General features: G+C 44.4%; 1 protein-coding gene across 1 annotated transcript in view; it reads left to right on the forward strand.

The window, feature by feature from the left end:
- LOC124788221 (intraflagellar transport protein 172 homolog) overlaps window positions 1-20,264 on the forward strand; it is a 339,228-nt gene that overhangs the window by 242,603 nt on the left and 76,361 nt on the right. Inside the window, exon 23 of the mRNA XM_047255402.1 lies at window positions 6,674-6,854. Within this exon, the coding sequence (XP_047111358.1) occupies window positions 6,674-6,854 (181 nt within the window). The remainder of the gene's footprint in view (window positions 1-6,673; window positions 6,855-20,264) is intronic.

The following is a 20,264-nucleotide window of genomic DNA, read 5'->3' on the forward strand; positions in this document are numbered from 1 at the left end:
CTAACTGATCAACCACATGATTATGTAATAATAAATTTATTAGCAATGGTTGGTACACTAAAAAAACTTGCAGAAGTACTGTCTGAAATGTCCACAAACCGCAATCGCGTGACTGTAGTAAATATATCGACCACTGATCCTGGAGGGTGCATGCTTCTCAGTGATTGAGTGCATGGTATGGTCTCATGGCCACGGCGAGACAAAGGATGTGTGTCCAGCCGAACATGTAAATTACCTCTCATCTCATGGGGTGCCATTTAATTTGTGGACGTGATGGGATGGAGCAAACGATTGGCAACTATTCCATATTTGTGAATGCGTTGGTGGAGAGCGCACGCTGTACTTGACCCACTTGGTTCACAGCTGACGGAATCCGCAATTGGCATAAACGCTTTCACTTTGTCTCTTCCATGTCTGTGGGTGCTGCACTGTTGCCAAAGGTTGGCCAAATGGTAAAACTGCACTCAGCATGTGAATACTGGTGTGCTACGATCTGTAAAATTCTGCGGTGCGGCTGTCACAATAGAAATCACTGTTCTGTTTTGAGTTTAAGTACACAAATACCTAAACAGACATTTATATAGTCATAGCAACACTAACAAGCAAACAAATGAGGTGGCTTGGTGGTTAGCACACTGGACTCATAGTCGAGAGGATGACAGTTCAAACCTGCATCCAGCTATCCTGATTTTGGTTTCCCGTGATTTCCCTAAATCACTTCAAGCAAATGGCAGGCTGGTTCCTTTGAAAGGGCATGGCCGACTTCCTTCCCCATCTGTCCCTAATCCGATGGGACCGATGACCTTGCTGTTTGGTTGTCCCCCCCCCCCCCCCCCCCCTCGCCCCCCTCTCCCGAATCAGCCAACCAACCAAGTAACAAGTAGCTGGCAAATACATAAATACAGTGTGTGTGGGGAAAGGGGAGTGTGGGGCAAGTAATGTGTAGAATCTTGGAGAAACTAAAGTATGCAGGACACAGCAGTGACAGGCAGCACTGTCCAGGAGCTGTCCGTGGTGATGTGTGGCTGGAAATGTTCAGTGTAGAGGTGTCACCTCAGAGGACACTGGCGCACGAACAAAGTCTGGTTAAACACGAATAAAGGACACGAAACACATTGTTGGCAAAAATTTGAATGCTGGACTGGGTACTGTAATGGACAAGCCCAATGGGAATGCAATGCAGAGACCGGCACAAAAGTCGAAACAGCATGAACGCCCAACATGGCGGAGGCACAGAGACGTGACAGTGGGTCCAGGAGCTACAATGGACAAACAGCGAGTGAGACGGGAGGCGATGTCCGGAGCACATCTGGAGATAGAGACCGCAGCTGGTGAGGCGGCCCACCGGAGACAGTGACTCAACAGCAGGCAGCAGGACAGGTGCATGATTATATATGACAGTAGTATCTGTTCCCGAAAGAACAGTTACCATGGATGACCATGCAGCTTTGCTAGAAATGAAATGATAATTAAATGGACACCCTAGCTGCAAACAGGCGTTGATGTACTTCATTGGGGACATGTTTGCAGCTAGGGTGTCCATTTAATTATCATTTCATTTCTAGCAAAGCTGCATGGTCATCCACAGTAACTGTTCTTTTGGGAACAGATACTACCGTCATATATAGTTAAAATATGGCTTCCCGGCCATTGACCTTCTTGTGCGAACGCACACGCTGTGCCCGAACTCGTACGGGACTTGGTAGATTAATATGCCACGAGTAATGAGTATGATGGGCAAACATCTATTAGGCGCACTACGAATGTAGTGGTGTGGACATGTTGGGAATGTGGATCTCACGGGGAGCGTGCAAGGGATAAGTCCCTGCAGACGCACTATCCTCTGTGCCCGCGGTGGCTCAGATGGATAGAGCGTCTGCCATGTAAGCGGGAGATCCCGGGTTCGAGTCCCGGTCGGGGTACACATTTTCAACACGTCCCCAATGAAGTACATCAACGCCTGTTTGCAGCTAGGGTGTCCATTTAATTATCATTTCAGGTACATGATTGTTGCATCATGCGACATGACATCTTGAGGGTGCATGTGTGAGGCATGGTCTGGGCAGCTTCCTATGTGGTGTGGGGGTAGGCTGAGGGGCATATGGCTGCACAGTGACAGCTGGCAGCGTCCGTGCTTCAATGGAGGCTGTCTGACAGTTGCGAGGGGGGGCATTGACCATTGACGGGTCCTCCGTGGGATCAAAGAAGTGAATGGCAGCTGGAGCACTATAGACGTAAGCCAGCTTGACTCAGTCGATTGAGAGTAGTCAGCTTGCCGTTACATTCAATCCGCAGAGTCTTCTAGTCTTCTCACTGTGATGTAGCTGCACACCACACAGCGGGTGACACTTGTAAACAGCATGCCATCAAACTGGTGACCACAATCTGTTGTTGCATGACTGGGACAGCTGCAGGTGCCACTTAGGTGTCGTCAAAGGCGGTAGCATCAGTCTCAGTGGCGATGTCCACTGTTGGCGTTGCCTCTGCCCAGCACATCAAATGGTCCACCATTGTGAGCAGATACCGCTTGCATTGGGACAGAGGAAGAGGCTCCACAGTGCCCATACGGACATGTGCGATATGGTGTGCCACGTCGGGGAAGGTGTCGATGGATGCGTGGGTATGTCTCCTGACTTTGGCACACCGGCGTGCAGCACAGGTATGTGTCCATTGCCAACAGTCTTTCTGGAGTCCTGACCGGACGAAAAATGCAGTCACAAGTGTGACAGTAGTGTTTACACTGGGGTGTGATAGCCCATAGATGCATTCTAATGCACTGTGCTGGAATTTTTGTGGGAGAAATGGGCGATGTGCACCTATCGAGAAATCACACTAAATCTTGCAGGAGGAACCGGGAATGGGCACTAATTCAGTCGTAGGCTGCTGGAGGTGTCCTGGCAGAAGCTGTCCAATTGTTCATCACTCTCCTGTTCTTGGTGACATCCTCGAAGTTTGTGAGGGTGGGGATAGCAGCACGATCGTGAGACGAGCAGTAGGTGATGATGTTGTCCGTCCTGAAAATACGGTGAATGTCAGTAGTGAACTGTGAAACATACTCCAACTGTTGTAGTTGGTATAGTGAACAGTTGATGCTGTTGCTCCAAAACACATTAGTTATTGGCTTGTGGTCAGTGAAAATAATGAAAGGATAGGCTTCTACTGATGAACAAAAGTATTTCACCACTTGGTACACTGCAAGCAACTTGCAGTCACACACACTCCGTGAGCATTGTGACATTGATAACTACTGTGAAAAGAAACCGTTTGGTTGCCAGCTGCTGCCAACATTCTTTTGGAGTGCTGCACTGTTAGCAGTCGGCATTCACAGCTCTGGCTAACTCTGCGTTGCGTATCAGATCGGTGAGCAGCATCACTTCAGTGTGGCCCCATCTGAACTCGGCAAAGCTTTGTTCCATTGCATCTGTCCGTGTAATGAGGGTCCTTCCTTAGGCAGTGGGGCCGCATAGTGCTGTGGACAGGGGTAGCAGCATCACGGCAGCGTTTTTCAGATGGTGCCAGCAGAAGTTGATCGTACCAAGGTGTTGGCAGAGGCCCGTACGGATCTGTGAGCATGACATGTTTGAGATCACATGCACTTTGTTGCGTAGAGGCATGGATCTGGTAGAGGTCATTAGATGCCCTAGAAATTCAATCTCTGTTACCCTGATGACAGCCTGGCTGAGGTGCTGAAAGACGGTCGTTTGGTGGCTGCACGAGGATGTTGTTGTGGTATGCGACACAGCCTGGGAAGCCTTCTGAAATGCTGTCCACGAAACCCTGCCAAGTCTGGGCAGCATTCGGAAGGCCAAACGTTGATATATATGCTCTCAAAGAGCCTAAAGAGGGTGTCAATTGCTGTTTCTTGTATGTCTTACAGCACCACAGGAGTCTGCATGAACACTATCATGCATCTGACCTTGCTAAATATAGTTGAGCCCGCCAAGGGATTGCTCAAATCCAGTAGATGCGGCACCAGGTATCTGTCCGGCACCGTCCTTGAATTCAGTGCACAGTAGTCCCCATATGGGTGCCACAGATTGTCCTTTTTTGGTGCTGAATGTGAGGCAAAAGACCACAGATTGCTTGATGGTCACACAATGCCTTGTTGCAGCATGGCCTTAAACTCAACCTTTGCTACTACGGGCCTCAAACTCAGCCGTTGCTATGATGAGTCTATCGAGTGCAAGACAAGGTGGAAGGGCGCAGCATGGTAATAATGTGATGGAGAGGTATATGTTTGACTTACCATGGTGCCCCAGATTGGTGAATAAGCTCTGGCAATTTCTCCAGGATATCTGCAGCTGGTGCAGGAACTGAGAAGGCATCCAGCCGATGCATTCATCTCGGTGCACCCATTGTTCTTCAGCTGATGAAATCTGTTGGATCATTTCCTTCTTCATCCATTTATATGAGTACTGCATCATCAGGGCTGTGATTATGTCCTGCATTTTGACCACATAGTTTTGATCAAGCTGGCTCACTACTTTTGGCCCAGCTTACTGCACACAGAAACTTCTGAATACACTACCAGAATGCTGCAGAAAAAACTGGGGCACCTGTGTGATTGACGTGTTGTTCTGCAGTGGATTCTGAGTTGCCTGATCCCTGAATTGGTGGACTGAAGGCGACAAGAGCTCTGATGAGTGAGAATACTAGAACCTGAATGCACACAGAAACACAAGAAATACATACACTGAAAACAGCATGTTGAGAGAATGCACATGAGAATACTAGAACCTGAATGCACACAGGAACACAAGAAATACACACGTTGACAACAACATGTTAAGAGAATGTGCTTGAACAGACCGTCTGTACAATGCAGGGGAGAGAATATTGCCAAGAAGCTGAATTTGCTGAGGAATGTGAACAAGAATTTCAAGGAATGCCTACTAATATCGGGAGAACCAAATAATTGAACTCAGTTACAGAAAGAAAGAACTGAACGTTCCATGTCTGGTACACAAGAGACACACTCACACTGTAGGAAGGCACAAACAGACTTGGTCTTATAAACAGTTGAACAGACCTTGCCTGGTACACAGTTGGACACACTCCCATTGTAATAGTATATGGACTGGCACAACGCAAGAATTATGGGTGTGCTGCCCATCGAGACTACTAGTACACAAGCAAAATTGATGTGGTTGTAAAACAAATGAACAACCGAGAACGTGAAACGCTGCTCTAGCAAAACGAATGAAGACACCTCAAGAAACATGGAAATACACATGAAGATATAGCCTCAACATCCTTATCCTGTCGAAGCGTGGTCATTCACAGGAAGAGGACCGGCCTTGGTTGCATCATCTGGCCAAATGAGACACAGCTTGTCAGCATTGACCTCTACATGGTGGTGAGGATGGCCCTAGTGACAGATGAGGCTAGGAGCTGCTACTGCAGCCAACTAACTGCAAACAGATGTTGGAGCATGCGACAAATCCACATGTGACTACAGTTGAAATATCCTTCTGTAATGATATGTAGTAGAGACCACTATGACAAAGCCCACAAAAATTCGTCAGTATTGCTGATGAGCGGAGGAAGTGATGCCTTCCAGAGCAGCTGACATATGGCCAGTAGCTGTGATCCTGACAAAGGTGCAAGATACCACATCTGATGGGTAGGGGCAGTGGCAAGCACTGTGGTCCGAAGTGCAGGCTTGAGGGCAGTTTTTGTTTGGTCTGGAGCTCAGAGCTGAACTGGCCACTGAGGGGCTGAATAGTGACCAAAGTACCCACTAGCAGAGGAATATGGGTGCAATGTCACATGAACATGTATCCGTGCAGACAGAAATAGATGTCTACCATTGCAGCACTTTTACCACGACCTGCAGTTCAGGTGTAGATGTGGCTCAAGCCACAAAATGACGTGGATTGCACCCCTGGATGGTGTCGTGACTGCAAGAAGCTTGGCAGTAAACTGCTCAGAACGTCTTCTGTTGACAAATAACTTTTAGTGGCCATGCCTGGCTCGCAAAGTGTACACACGAGTGTGGTGGCCGAAAATGCATTGGTCCAACTCTGCATATACTACGTTTTTCATCTCCCTGCCAAACAAATACTGGTGATGAACTTTCTGCCATCACTGTGCTTTGAGCTGGTTACCTCTACAACACATGCAACTGCAGTAGCAAGTATGAGCAACAGTGGCTTTGGAGACTTGTTCCTTCATTACCAGATACATCAAAATTACAAAAGGGTGAAATCCTTTGATCGTCCTCCACTCATAAAATGATAGCCTTTGGAATGTTAAGTCTCCGCCATGTTAGTTTTCCATTCTGGTGTGACTTACAGGTAAACTTTCTTGGGCTGTTATTGGCAGATAAGAGCATTTGATGACCTATCTGATTATATACTGATCATTATCTGAAGTAAAACGTTCTCTGTCATAATATTCTTCATCATAGTAGCAGCTTTTTATTAATGTGTACATAATTTACTAGATATTAACACTTTTATAGTTGAAAACAATAATTTTTCATGACCGAGGATGATATTTGGCTCATAGCACACTTATGGGCAATATACCTAATAGTAGTATTTCCTTCATATGTATATTAACGCTTAATTTAAAAAATAACAAACTGAGTTTCAGAAATTGTAATGTGTGAATTGTATATGTAAAATTTGTATTATATGCTGTAATGAAATTGTTTTGTTTCAATTTATAGGTACATACACAACCGAGACTGGGATAGTGCTCAACGAGTGGCAGAAAATCATGACCCTGAATCAGTAGCTGAAGTCCTCCAAGAACAGGCAAAAGATGCTTTCAACAACAAAAACTTTCAACTGTTTGAATCCTTGCTCTTACGTGCTCAGTTACCAGAACTTATAATCAAATATTATCAGGTATGGCACCGATTGGATTTTATGTATTACTCTGAGGCATTTTCACACTTAATGATTTGTAGCCAAATATTGTTAGGTAGGACATACTTCAGCATTAAATTTGCATTACTTAATATGTTTTTGTGTTGACATCTTGGTTGTCGGGTGTTCTGCCGGATATCAGCGTCGTACTTGCACGATATTTCGGTCACGTAGCTCGAGACCTTCATCAGGTGCGACCTGAGTCTCAGGTCGCACCTGATGAAGGTCTCGAGCTACGTGACCGAAATATCGTGCAAGTACGACGCTGATATCCGGCAGAACACCCGACAACCAAGATGTCATTAGATTGCCGGGAAAGCCTGAAGTGTTTTTGTGTTGTTTCATAATTATCTGTGTGTGATCAAGAAAGAGATGGTAAATATGTTGCAAGAAACAAAATAGGAGGTTTTTTGTGACTTGTTATCTTTCCTATCTCTGTTATGAAGCACTATGGTGTAGGCTCACTGGGGAAAGATCTGGTGAAGATCATATAATGCATATTGTAAGTGCAAAGAACAGTAACCTCAGCTATGCAACTGAGGATGACATCAGACATATCATTGGGAAACCTCGTCACACAGATGTGAAGATTGAACAATATGAAAAATTAAGGAAAGACAACTATTCACTCAGATGTGTGGCACATAGAAACATGCAGCATAAAACAATATTTTACTAGCTTTTGAGCTCATGCTCTTTCTCTAGTGGAAGAACACGTATCCTTACATCACACAGACATCCAAATGCTCATGCCCCTGGCCACAGCAGGATTGACTGTTGATTATCATTAGCAGTTTCCTTGGTAGATTAAGGTGGGGAGGGGGTAAGGAAATATGGAAGGACGTACGAGGTGAAAAGGGAGTAGAGGGGCGGTGTGGGGCAGGTCTTACAAGAGACGATGGAGTGGCTGGCCTAGATGAAAGGGGTTCTGTGGGTAGAGAGAGAGAGAGAGAGAGAGAGAATGCTCGCAAGGGAGGGAGAGGGGGATAATAATGGGAGAAGGTAATGCATTATCTGGACTGGGGGGGGGGGGGGGGACTGGTGTGGGCAGAAGAGAGAAGGGAAAGAGAAAATGAGGCATTGGAAGCAGGTTAGTGGAGATTTAGGCCAGGATGACTGTAAAAGTGAGGAATATGATGGAGGGATAATTCCCATGCGCGTAATTAAGAGAATCTAGTAGTGGAAGGAAGTATCCAAATGACTCGCATAGTGAGGCAGCTGCTTAAGTCCCATTACCATCAGATGCCATGTTAGTCACTTTGGATGTGACATCCATGTACATTAACATCTCCCATGCCCATGACATTTCAGCCATGGAATACTGTGTTTCCCAGTGACCCTTTAACACCAAACACACAACATCTTCCCTAATCCTCCTTTCCAACTACATCCTGACCCACAAATATTTCACTTTCAAAAACCAAATATACAAACAAATCTGTGGTACTGCCATGAGCACTCGCATTCCACAGTCCTGTGCTATCTCAAGGAATCTTTTCTGTCCAGTCAACATGATAAACCTCGTGTCTAGCTCAGATTCATTGATAACATTTGCGTGATCAGGACTGTGGCAGGGACAATTTTTGTTCTTTACTCGATAACCTCAACATCTACTCCCAAATCCATTTCACCCAGTCATTTTCAACTCGACAAGCCATTTCCCTACATGATGACCTCCACCTCTCAGATGGCTCCATAAAATATGTCTGGTCATATCAAGTGCACCAATCACCAACATTACTTCCACTTTAACAGCTCACAACTGTTCCATGTCAAATAGCTTCTTCCTTACATCCTCACCATCCATGTACGCCACATCTGCAGTGGAAAGCAAAAGTTCTCAAAATATATGAATAACCTTTAACAGAGGCTATTGTTGGCAGACGGTACCCATAAACAGATCTCCTGTGCCATCTCTCCTCTCATGTCACTAACTGAGTAAGGTGGAGGAGCGGTTAATTCACATTCGGTAGGATGATGCCTCCAGTTTTAAGTTTTCTGTGATTTTGCTATAGTTTTCTGTATGCATGTGCAGTCATCTGACTTGGGTCCCCCGTCGGGTAGACCATTCGCCACTTCGGCGACTTGTGCATTGATGGGGATGAAATGACGAGGATTAGGACAACACAACACCCAGTCCGTGAGCGGAGAAAATCTCCGACCCAGCCGAGAATCGAACCCGGGCCCTAAGGATTGACATTCTGTCGTGCTGACCACTCAGCTACCGGGGGCGGACAAGTTTTCTGTGATTTTGCTAAATTGCTCAAGGCAAATTCCAGGATGGTTCCTTCGAAAGGGCATGGCCGATTACCTTCCCCATCTTTGAAACTGTCCAAGATTGTGCTCCATCTGTATTGACCTCAATACCAATGGGACATTAAACCCTAATCTTCCTTCCTTGAGGCCTGTGACCATTAAACCTGTTAACCTGCCACTGACTTGCTCTCTGCTGATCAGGTAGTATAGTGGTATCGCACTCAAAATCCTACTCATATCGTCCTAAGTTGTGTTCTGCCATCCGTCCAACCTACAGAATACCCCTATCCTTCTTCTTCTTCATGTGCCGTCTCCTCTAAGAAGGTTGGCTGTCATCATGGCAATTTCTGATCTTGATTTGGCTGATCTAAGGAGTTCTGACGTTGAACAGTTGTACCAATTTTTTAAATTATCAATCCAGGATGTCCGTCTTCTACCCCTCGTTCTCTTCCCACAAATTTTCCCTTCTAGTATTATTTGCAATATTTTGTAATTTACTCCCCTAATAACATGGCCTAAATATTGTAGCTTCCTTACTTTAATAGTTTTAATTAATTCTTTTTCCTTTCCCATTCTTCTTAGGACATCTTGATTAGTAATCCTCGACACCCAACTAATTCTAAGTATTCTTCTATATGCCCACATTTCAAAAGCTTCTAAACTGTTCATGTCCTTCTTTTTCAATGTCCACGCTTCCATTCCGTATAATAATTTTGAGAATACATAGCATCTTAGCAACCTCATTTTTGTGTTTAAACAAATGTCTCTCGAACAGAATGCATTTTTCATCTTATTAAAGATACTTCTGGCCTGTCCTATTCTCGATTTAATTTCTTCTGAGCTTTCAATCTCCTCATTTACAATTGTTCCGAGATATTTAAATTTACGTACTTGATCGACTCTTTCCCTATTGATTGTAAGATTTTCTTGTTGGTGTGTTTTAGATATCACTATGAACTTAGTCTTGCTTACGTTAAGAGTCAAGCCAAATTCTTCACTTTTTTCTGCGACTTTGTCAAGAAGTAATTGTAGATCTTTGAGGTTTCCAGCTAGTAGTGCAGTGTCATCAGCAAACCTAACATTGTTAATGTTTAGCCCATTCACTTTAATGCCAGCTATTTCATCTGATAGAGCTGCCTGGATTATGTCTTCTGAATACATATTAAACAATAAGGGTGAGAGAACGCAACCTTGTCTCACACCCCTCTTTATTTCTATATCATTCGATAACTCATTTTCTACCTTCACAGTTGCGGTTTGATTGTAGTAGAGGTTATATATAATGCGGATGTCTTTCTTATCAAGTGTTTTCTTTTCTAACAATTCTATGAGATGATCATGACGAACTTTGTCAAATGCTTTATTATAATCCAGGAAGCACACATATAGTGGCTGGTTAACCTCCATACATCGTTGCGCTAATATGTTAAAAGCAAACAATGCTTCTCTTGTACCGAGGGAACTTCTAAAACCGAATTGTGTTTCACTTATACCTTCTTCTACTTTTTTGTATATTCGTTGGTGTATAACTTTTAGAAATATCTTTAAGGTGTGACTCATTAAGCTTATTGTACGGTGATCATTACAAGTTTTGGCATTAGCCTTTTTGGGTAATGTAACAAAGGTAGATGTCAACCAATCCCTAGGAATAATTCCCGAATTATAAATATCATTAAACAATTGTACAAATATATCTATATGGTCTATTCCTATGAGTTTCAGGATGTCATTTGGTATCTTATCCGGTCCAGGGGCTTTGATTTGTTGATAACATGTAATATTTCTTCTTTCGATATGCTTGGTCCTCGTTCTCCGATCATGTTATCATAAAATTTTTGATCTTTTCTTGTATCTTCAAATAGTTCTTTGACATATTCTGTCCACCTGTCCAGTTTACCTTTAACATCAGGAATTATTTTGTCATTTTTATCTAACAATAAACTTGTACTTTTCTTTTTGTTAAGTCCAGATAAATCTTTAACTTTTTTGTGTAAGTTGAAACTATCATGTCTTGTTTCATAACTCTCAATTTCAGAGCATTGTTCCTTGTACCATTCTTCTTTTGCTCGCCGTGTTTCTTTTCGTATTTCTGCATGTAATCTTTTATACTCACTTTCATCTCTATTTTTAAGTATTCTTCTTTGTTCCATCAATTGTAATATCTTCTCTGTCATCCACTTCTTTTTCATGTTGTCGTGTTTGGTCGCCATTGTGTTTTTACATGCATTATTTAATGTGTCTTTTATAAGTTCCCATTTGCCATCAATGTCTTCTGTTTGATTATTCTTTATCCTAACTAATTCCTTATTAATCTCTTCAGAAGTCTTTTGTTTAGTCAAGGGGTCTCTTAGAATAGTTGTATTTATATAGTCCTTCTTTTGTTTCTTTTGTATGGCTTTCAGTTTCACATGGAACTTTGCTACTAAAAGGTTATGATCAGAAAATATATCAGCTCCTGGATATGTTTTCACACCATGAATAGAATTTTTGTACCTCTTGTTTATAAGTATGAAATCAATTTGATTTCTGCAAACTTCTTCATTACAGTCTCTTGGTGATTTCCAAGTATAAAGTCTTCGTTTAGGGAGTTTAAAAAATGTGTTTGTAATAGACAGATTGTTTTCCTGGCAAAATTGTGACAGCAAATCTCCCTCTTCAAATCCTGCTCCCAATCCTGCTCGCCATGGGTCATTCCCTTGTGGTTGACCCAAGTGCAACACCTGTCCCATACACCTACCCAGCACCTTCTACTGTAGTCCAATCACTGGCATTTCTTGCTCTATAAAAGGCAGGGCAGCATGTGAAAGCAGCCATGTTATATACGAACTATGGTGCAATTTCTGTACGGTGTTCTGTGTGGACAAGACAAGTGCTACCTGTCTATGTGCAGGAATGGCCACCACCGAACTGTGGCAAACCACAAACGTGACCATCCAATTGCCAAAAATTTTGGACACCACAACACAAATGACTTGAACAGCTGCTTCACTATGTGAGCCATCTGTCCAAAGACCTGCCACACATTATCTCCCTCCTCACCTTGTGCATCCTCCGATACCCCTTCCCCACCTCCATCTGCCCATGCAACTGCTATCAATAATCAACAGGCAGTTTCTCCATGGCCAAGAGTGTGTGTGTGTGTGTGTGTGTGTGTGTGTGTGTGTGTGTGTGTGTGTGTGTGTGTGTCTGGGTGTCTGTGTGGTTGTGTGAGTGAATGTGTGTACTTTTCTAGAGAAAGAGCAAGAGCTAAAAAGTTAGTAAAATACTCTTTCTTGCATGTTTCTATGCACCACACATCAGTCAACTGCAGGTGATTGTTATACTTCCTTTTACTTTAAGTATTATCCATCCAGGAATTGTTTGAACAATATGACAGGCTCTGGATGAAGTATTCTGTCAAACATGTAAATGCAGAGCTTCAGAAGTTGCTTAACAGTTGGTACAAATACAAATAGTACGGCTGACGTGTCACTCCACACACTGCCTGACCAAACAGGGGATGGTTTAATCCTGAATGTTTCCATTAATAACCAAGACACACTAGCACAACCTATTGATAAAGTGGATATAGGCTATGTCATTTTGTTTCAGCTCCTCTCGTGGCGTAGTACGGTACTGTGGCATACGTCAGGTGTATTAGGAGTACTGTATGTATGCAACTGTAAACAAACAAAAAACTTACTATGTAACTTCACTTGTTCAAGGTGATAGTTAAAACTTTATGGCTTTTATCAACACGATACCACAGTTCATCAAGAGTAGTGACTGGCGTATTCTGACGAGCCAGTTGCTCAGCCACCATTGACCAGACGTTTTCAGTTGGTGAGAGATCTGGAGAATGTGCTCACCGGGGCAGCAGTTGAACATTTTCTATATACAGAAAGGCCTGTACAGGACCTGCAACATGCGGTCATGCATTATCTTGCTGAAATGTAGGGTTACACAGGGATCGAATGAAGGGTGGAGCCACGGGTCGTAACACATCTGAAATGTAATGTCCACTGTTCAAAGTGCCGTCAATGTGAACAAGAGGTGACCGAGATGTGTAACCAGTGTTACCCCATACCATCACGCCAGGTGATACGCCAGTATGGCGATGACGAATACACACTTCCAATGTGCGTTCACCTCGATGTCGCCAAACACGGATGCGACCATCATGGTGCTGTAAACAGAACCTGGATTCATCCAAAAAAATGACGTTTTGCCATTCGTGCACCCAGGTTTGTCGTTGAGTACACCATCGCAGGCGCTCCTGTCTGTGATGCAGCGCCAAGGGTAACCGCAGCCATGGTCTCCAAGCTGATAGTGCATGCTGCTGCAAACGCCGTCAAACTGTTCGTGCAGATGGTTATTGTCTTGCAAATGTCCCCATATGTTGACTCAGGGATTGAGACGTGGCTGCATGATCCGTTACAGCCATGCGGATAAGATGCCTGTCATCTCGGAGGTCGTTGGGATCCAGCACAGTGTTCCGTATTACCCTCCTGAACCCACCGATTCCATGTTCTCCTAACAGTCATTGGATCTCGACCAACGTGAGCAGCAATGTCGCGATACAATAAACCGCAATCGCGATAGGCTACAATCCGACCATTATCGAAGTCGGAAATGTGATGGTACGTATTTCTCCTCCTTACACGAGGCATCACAACAACGTTTCACCAGGCAACGCCGGTCAACTGATGTTTGTGTATGAGAAATCAGTTGAAAGCGTTCCTCATATCAGCACGTTGTAATTGTCGCCACTGGCTCCAACCTTGTGTGAATGCTCTGAAAAGCTAATCATTTGGATATCACAGCATCTTCTTCCTGTCGCTTAAATTTCGCGTCTGTAGCATGTCATCTTCATGGTGTAGCAATTTTAGTGGCCAGTAGTGTATTTTCTGATTGTGCAGCTGGTGATGAAATTTTATTCTGAAATTCATATCAGTTTGTTTGAACAAACAGTATTTTCCCCAAAAATGGTCATTTGTATAGTTTAATGAAAACACAGTTCTTGAAAGAGCTGCTCCTTAGAAATACCCAGTTTCAGTTACGCAAATAATTTGTTAATGCTGTTTTCTCCCACTAAACCAGTTTGTACATTATAGCCGTTTTCACTCCTAGTTTCAGTGTAGCCCATGTTAGCAATATTAATACAATTTCCCTTGTTAAAGAGTCATACATAATTTTCAGCTGCTTAATTACTGTACCCTCAGGGGCTCAGCATTCATTTTCTGGGTAGAGGCTTGGTGACCCCATGGTTTCTGAGCTGGGGACTGGTAAGTGCCACCAGTCCTCTGTCAGCTTAAGCTCTGGGCATGCTTCAGCGACCACCATTCAGCATGATGGTGCAACATTGTGTGTTTCAAGCAATGGGGATCTTTGCTTCACTGCCCAGATTGCAAGGATGTAATAAACCTCAATCAAAATAATAATAATAATAATAATTTCAAGGTGTGGTAATAAACCTCTATTAAAAAACCCTCAATCTCAAGCTGTGCTGCACATTGATTGGATGCATGGCCGTTGAGGTGGAACAGTCGTTCCCCTCTGGGGAATCTTCTGCACTCAGTTGTGGAAGGCTTACTCAGGCACATGAGGCTCTGTCTCAGTGAACCCTTATTTCCCTAGCTGCTCGTGGGACCGAAATGGATCCTCCAAAATTTTCTTTACCCCCTCCCAGCGGAAAGAGTGGGCCACTGGAAGGTACCAATACCCAATCTAACAAGAGGGCTTGTGTAGCCAGTCCTTCTGATTCAGTCGGTAGTAACAGAATGCATGCTGTTTCACAGAATGTGTTTCTTATAGTTAAAAGAAGAGAGGGTAGTTTTGAAAAAGTTTCCCCATTTTACTTACAGAAAGGCTTAGAAGGCATTGATGGGACCTTAAAATCTGTTACGCACTTGTGCAATGGGACCCTGCTGGTTGAAACATCTAGCTCCCCACAAGTCAAGAACCTGCCGAAAGCTCAACGCCTCAGGTAGTATGCGATAGACACTGAATTGCACAACACCTTGAACTACAGCAAAGGTGTTGTGACTTGCAGGGATTTAGTTGACATTCCCCAAGAAGAACTGGAAGCCGAATGGTCCCAGAAAGGCATTGTCAACACACAACACGTTATGAAATGGGTGTATGGCGATCTTGTAAAATCAGACTCTTTTTATCCTTACTTTTAACAGCACAAAACTACCAGAGCATGTGAAGGCAGGTTTCTTACACCTAAGTGTATGACGTTATTACCCAAATCCAATGTAGTGTTTTGAATGCCAGCACTTTGGACACACTACTCTTAGCTGTAAAGGAGAAGCCACTTGCGGGAAGTCTGGTAAAGCCGCCCATGATGCCGTTGGTTGCTCCTTTCCTCAAAAGTATGTTAACTGCTCTGGGGATCACCCTGTGTGGAGCAGGGACTGCAGAGATTTCCTTGAGGAACGGAAGATCCAGGAGATCAAAACAATAAAGTGCATCCCATATGGTGAAGCCAAGAAGTTATACAAGTTCATGCAGCTGCACTCATTTGCTGCCTCCTTTTCTTCTGTTTTGAAACAGCCTGTCATGAAAACTGATGCTGCTACACAAACGGAGGTTGCTACTGTCAGCACTAGTACCTGTGTTTGTCAATGCACTTGTGCTGGTGCAGTTCCTTTGAAGCCTGCCCCTCCTCCTTTAACTCCAGAAAAGGCCGTGGTTGCTGACATTGTGGACCTTCCTGCTACTCCACATGTCAAGTCTTGTGCACCGCCCAGCGCTGTTACAGCCACTACCACTTCTGAGGTTGTTGCTCCAAAGCTGCCTCAGACCAAAAAATCGAAGTTGAAGGCAGAGAATTGTCCACTGAAGGAAGCAGGAGATACACAGTCTGATAACGTCGATGGCATCCTATCTGAGGTCTCTTCCGAATCTTCTTCAGAGGTGATGGAGGTTGATGTTGGGCTGTGGCAATCATCTTGCCCAAAAACTGAACTTCCACCTATGTGCCCCTCCCCCCCATCCCCCCTCCAGCCCCTGCAGGAAGTCAGGATGAAAGTACTACGCCTGTGAGAGATGGCTCCCACTATGTGATGGAACATGAATGGATTCAGGACACATGTGGGCAAAACGAGGTAATTGAAAGTAGTCGAATTAAGTCGGGTGATACTGAGGGAATTATATTAGGAAATGAGAGACTTAAAGTAGTAAAGGAGTTTTGCTATTTGAGGAGCAAAATAACTGATGATGGTCGAAGTAGAGAGGATATAAAATGTAGACTGGCAATGGCAAGGAAAGCGTTTCTGAAGAAGAGAAATTTGTCAACATCAAGTATAGATTTAAGTGTCAGGAAGTCATTTCTGAAAGTATTTGTATGGAGTGTAGCCATGTATGGAAGTGAAACGTGGACGATAAATAGTTTGGACAAGAAGAGAATAGAAGCTTTCAAAATGTGGTGCTACAGAAGAATGCTGAATATTAAATGGGTAGATCACATAACTAATGAGGAGTTACTGAATAGAATTGCGGAGAAGAGGAGTTTGTGGCACAACTTGACTAGAAGAAGGGATCGGTTGGTAGGACATGTTCTGAGACATCAAGGGATCACCAATTTAGTATTGGAGGGCAGCGTGGAGGGTAAAAATTGTAGAGGGAGACCAAGAGATGAATACACTAAACAGATACAGAAGGATGTAGGCTGCAGTAGGTACTGGGAGATGAAGAAGCTTGCACAGGATAGAGTAGCATGGAGAGCTGCATCAAACCAGCCTCAGGACTGAAGTCCACAACAACAACAACAACAACAACAACAACAGTGGAGGAACTGACACTCGTAACACAGCAATGCCCCCTTTGCTTGTGTTTACAGGAAACACATCTAAAAGCATGTGACGCCCCTTTACAGGGCTGTGCGCTGTATCGCAAGGATGACCTGACTGGAGATATTGCCAAATAAGGGGTTACCGTGTTTGTCAATAATGGGCACCACTCCTGTGCTCTCCCCCTGGATACTGGCCTGCAACTTGCTAGCAGTTGCAGCTGAAATTCATGCACGTTGGAAGATTCCAGTTTGCTCTCTTTATTTACCTCCACTGATGCTCTCACAGATGTTAAGGAGCAACTCCCCTGATCATTTCTCCTCCTGGAAGACTTCAATGCCCATCATGTCCTGTGGGGCTTGACCTTGACTTGCTCATGGGGTTGAGTTTTGGAGAGCCTCTGATATCTCAAGAGCTGTGCATCTTAAACACTGGTACTCCAACTCATTTCTGTGCTACTACTGTGTCATTCTTGGCCATCAACCTATCTCTTTATCCTCCAGCCGTTGCTTACTCTGTTCACTGGGAGGTCATTGACGGCCTTCATTCCAGTGACCACTGCCCAATCCATATTCATCTACTGGATGGTAGATTGCTGGAACAGAAGCCCCAAACATGGATGATTGGCAGGGCTAACTGGATGCTGTTCAGCCAGTTGGCTGTGTTTGAACACCATGAGAGTGTCCAGGAATGAGTGGACCACATCATGCGTGTCATCTGTCATGCTTCTGACCTATCGATACCAAAGTCTTTTGGTCCTCTTAGGAGGCAACCTGTACCTCGGTGGACAGAAGAGTGCCATTCAGCCATCCAGGACAGGCATGCAGCTCTTCAACGGTTTAAATGCCACCCAACAGCAGACAACCTCACAGCCTTTTGAATCACGAGAGCCAAGGCTCACAGCGTCATTAAGAAGAGCAAAAAACAGTCATGGCAGGAGTTCCTGTATGCCATCAGCCGTTCCACTTGTTCTTCAAAAGTATGGGATCCAGACGATATCTGGTAAACAGTCGTTTACCAATAGCAGCAGTGTTGAAACAGATGTGTCTCCGAATGACACCCAGAGACATCGCTCAGAAGCTGGCCGATCATTTTGCAAATAATATAGCCAATGCAAGCCAGGATCCGACATTTAGTAGCTACCATGCAACTGTCTAGAGGGGCAACCTGGACTTCAGATCCAACTGTTCTGAGGCCTACAACTCTCCTTTCTCCATGTGGGAGCTCGAATCAGCACTGTCTGAGACTAGTGATACTGCACCCATTCACTACCAAATCCAATGCTGCATGCTTCGCCATTTGCCAGTGGCATCAAAGGAAGTTCCCCTAAAATATTTTAATCTTATGTGGTAGACAGGCAACTTCCTGAACTCATGGAGGGAGGCAGTTCTGATATCTCTCGTGAAACCAATAATGGACTGTACATTTCCCAGTAGTTACAAGAGTATCGCCTTAACAAGCTGCGTAGGAAAGACACTGGAGTGAATGGTTGACCGCCGTCTGGTCTGGTTGTTAGAGACCAATCAACTCCTTAGCCACTCTCAGTGTGGTTTCTGGAGATTTTGGTCCACTGTTGACAACCTGACTGCTAGAGGCGGCTATTCAGCAGTCTTTTCTATGTAACCATCACTGTACTGATATACCAGTAAGGCATATGATACTACTTGGAGACACTGCATTCTCGCACAGCTGCATCAGTGATGCTTTCGTGGCCACCTCTACATCTTCAGATGGTCTTTCCTGTCTCACTGGTTTTTTAGGACCCGAGTTGGTGTCTCAGTGTCAGATCGATTTGAACAGGAGAATGGTGTCCCTCAGGGCAGTGTTTTAAGTGTTGCCCTCTTTGCCATAGCCATCAACAGTATTGGATCTATGGTAAGCAGTCCTGTACAGTGCTCTTTATTTGTGGACAATGTTGCTATTTTCTATTCCTCCTCCATAATTGCAACAGTGGCTCACCAGTTGCAACTTACAGTGTAGCGGTTAGAGGAGCAGGCTGCAAAGATAGATTTTCAATTTTCTGCAGATAAGTATATGTGTGTGTGTGTGTGTGTGTTCATTTTAATCATTTTCATCGTACTTTTAATTTACCTGCTTGTCAAATGGGGGACAGCATCCTACATTTTAGAGACTCAGTGAGGTTTCTGAGCCTCATTTTTTTCTCCAGATTGTTATGGTTGCCACATCTTAAAGTGCTGTAGCCACAGGTCTTGGGGAGCACACATGGCGCGTCTGCTCCAGTTTTATAGGGCTTTCGCGTGTTCACGGCTGGACTATGGGTGCACGGTGTATGCGTCAGCGGGGCCTTCTTATTTGTTGATCATTGGCATTGTCCACCATTAGGGGTTCGTCTGGCCACGGATGCTTATCCGGCCAGTCCTGTACCCAGCCTCTGTGTTGAGGCAGGGAACTGCCACTTACCATCCGGCACCGGCTCCTCATGGTGCATCAGGTATGTAAGTTCCTCGCAGCTCTGACTTTACCCACACACCAGACTGTTGCTCGTCTGCCTCTGGAGCACTTTTTTCCAATGGTCCACAAGCCACAATGCTGTTTGGGATCCACGTGCAGCATGTGCTGATGTCACTTGGTGTGGAACCAGTACGACCCCTAAATTGCTTGTTTGTTCCAATTCGCTGAGTGCCCTTCACTCTCTGAAACGTTTGTACTGAGCAGATAAAGTTGTCCAGACTACCCAGAATGGCTACCTCCACCTGCAACGGCTGTGAAAGGAGTTGTCTTTCAGCTGGGTACCAGGGCACCAGGCAATTGTGGGAATTGAAAGGATGGATCTCGCAGCCATGGAGACGTGCCTTGATTCTCAGGTCTTTCAGTGTGCCACCCCTTGCGTACTATGACATCACTGTTGAGCTCTAGAGTCTTGCATCGGTGGGAGGATAAATGGCTCGAAGTAACTACAATAAGCTCCATGTCATAAAGCCCAGAACTGTGCTGTGGCGTACCTCCTTCCAGCCAGGTCGACAGGATGAGGTCCTCCTGACTCGCCTTCCCATAGGCTGTAGCCCTATGACACGTGGGTGTTTGCTCCAGCAAGAGGAGCTTGTGGCATACAGATCACTGTGCACCACGTTTTATTAGACTGCATTTTATTTTCCGGCCAGTGGGCTTTGGCTGATTTGCCGAAGGATCTGCAGTCTATTTTAAGTAATAATCAAATGAATTTGATTCACGTTTTAAAGTTTTGAGCGTTGTCCAACGTGTTTACCAAGATTTTAGGTAGATGGTTTTAATATGTTCATGGGGTGACTGGCTCGCCCATATTTTACATAAGTGGTCAGCCAGTGACATTTTCTTGTGCCTTCCTTTTAGCTCCATTTTTGCTTTGCTTGTGTTTTAG

Source organism: Schistocerca piceifrons, chromosome 3, assembly GCF_021461385.2.
Source record: "Schistocerca piceifrons isolate TAMUIC-IGC-003096 chromosome 3, iqSchPice1.1, whole genome shotgun sequence".
Classification (NCBI taxonomy): Eukaryota; Metazoa; Arthropoda; class Insecta; order Orthoptera; family Acrididae; genus Schistocerca; species Schistocerca piceifrons.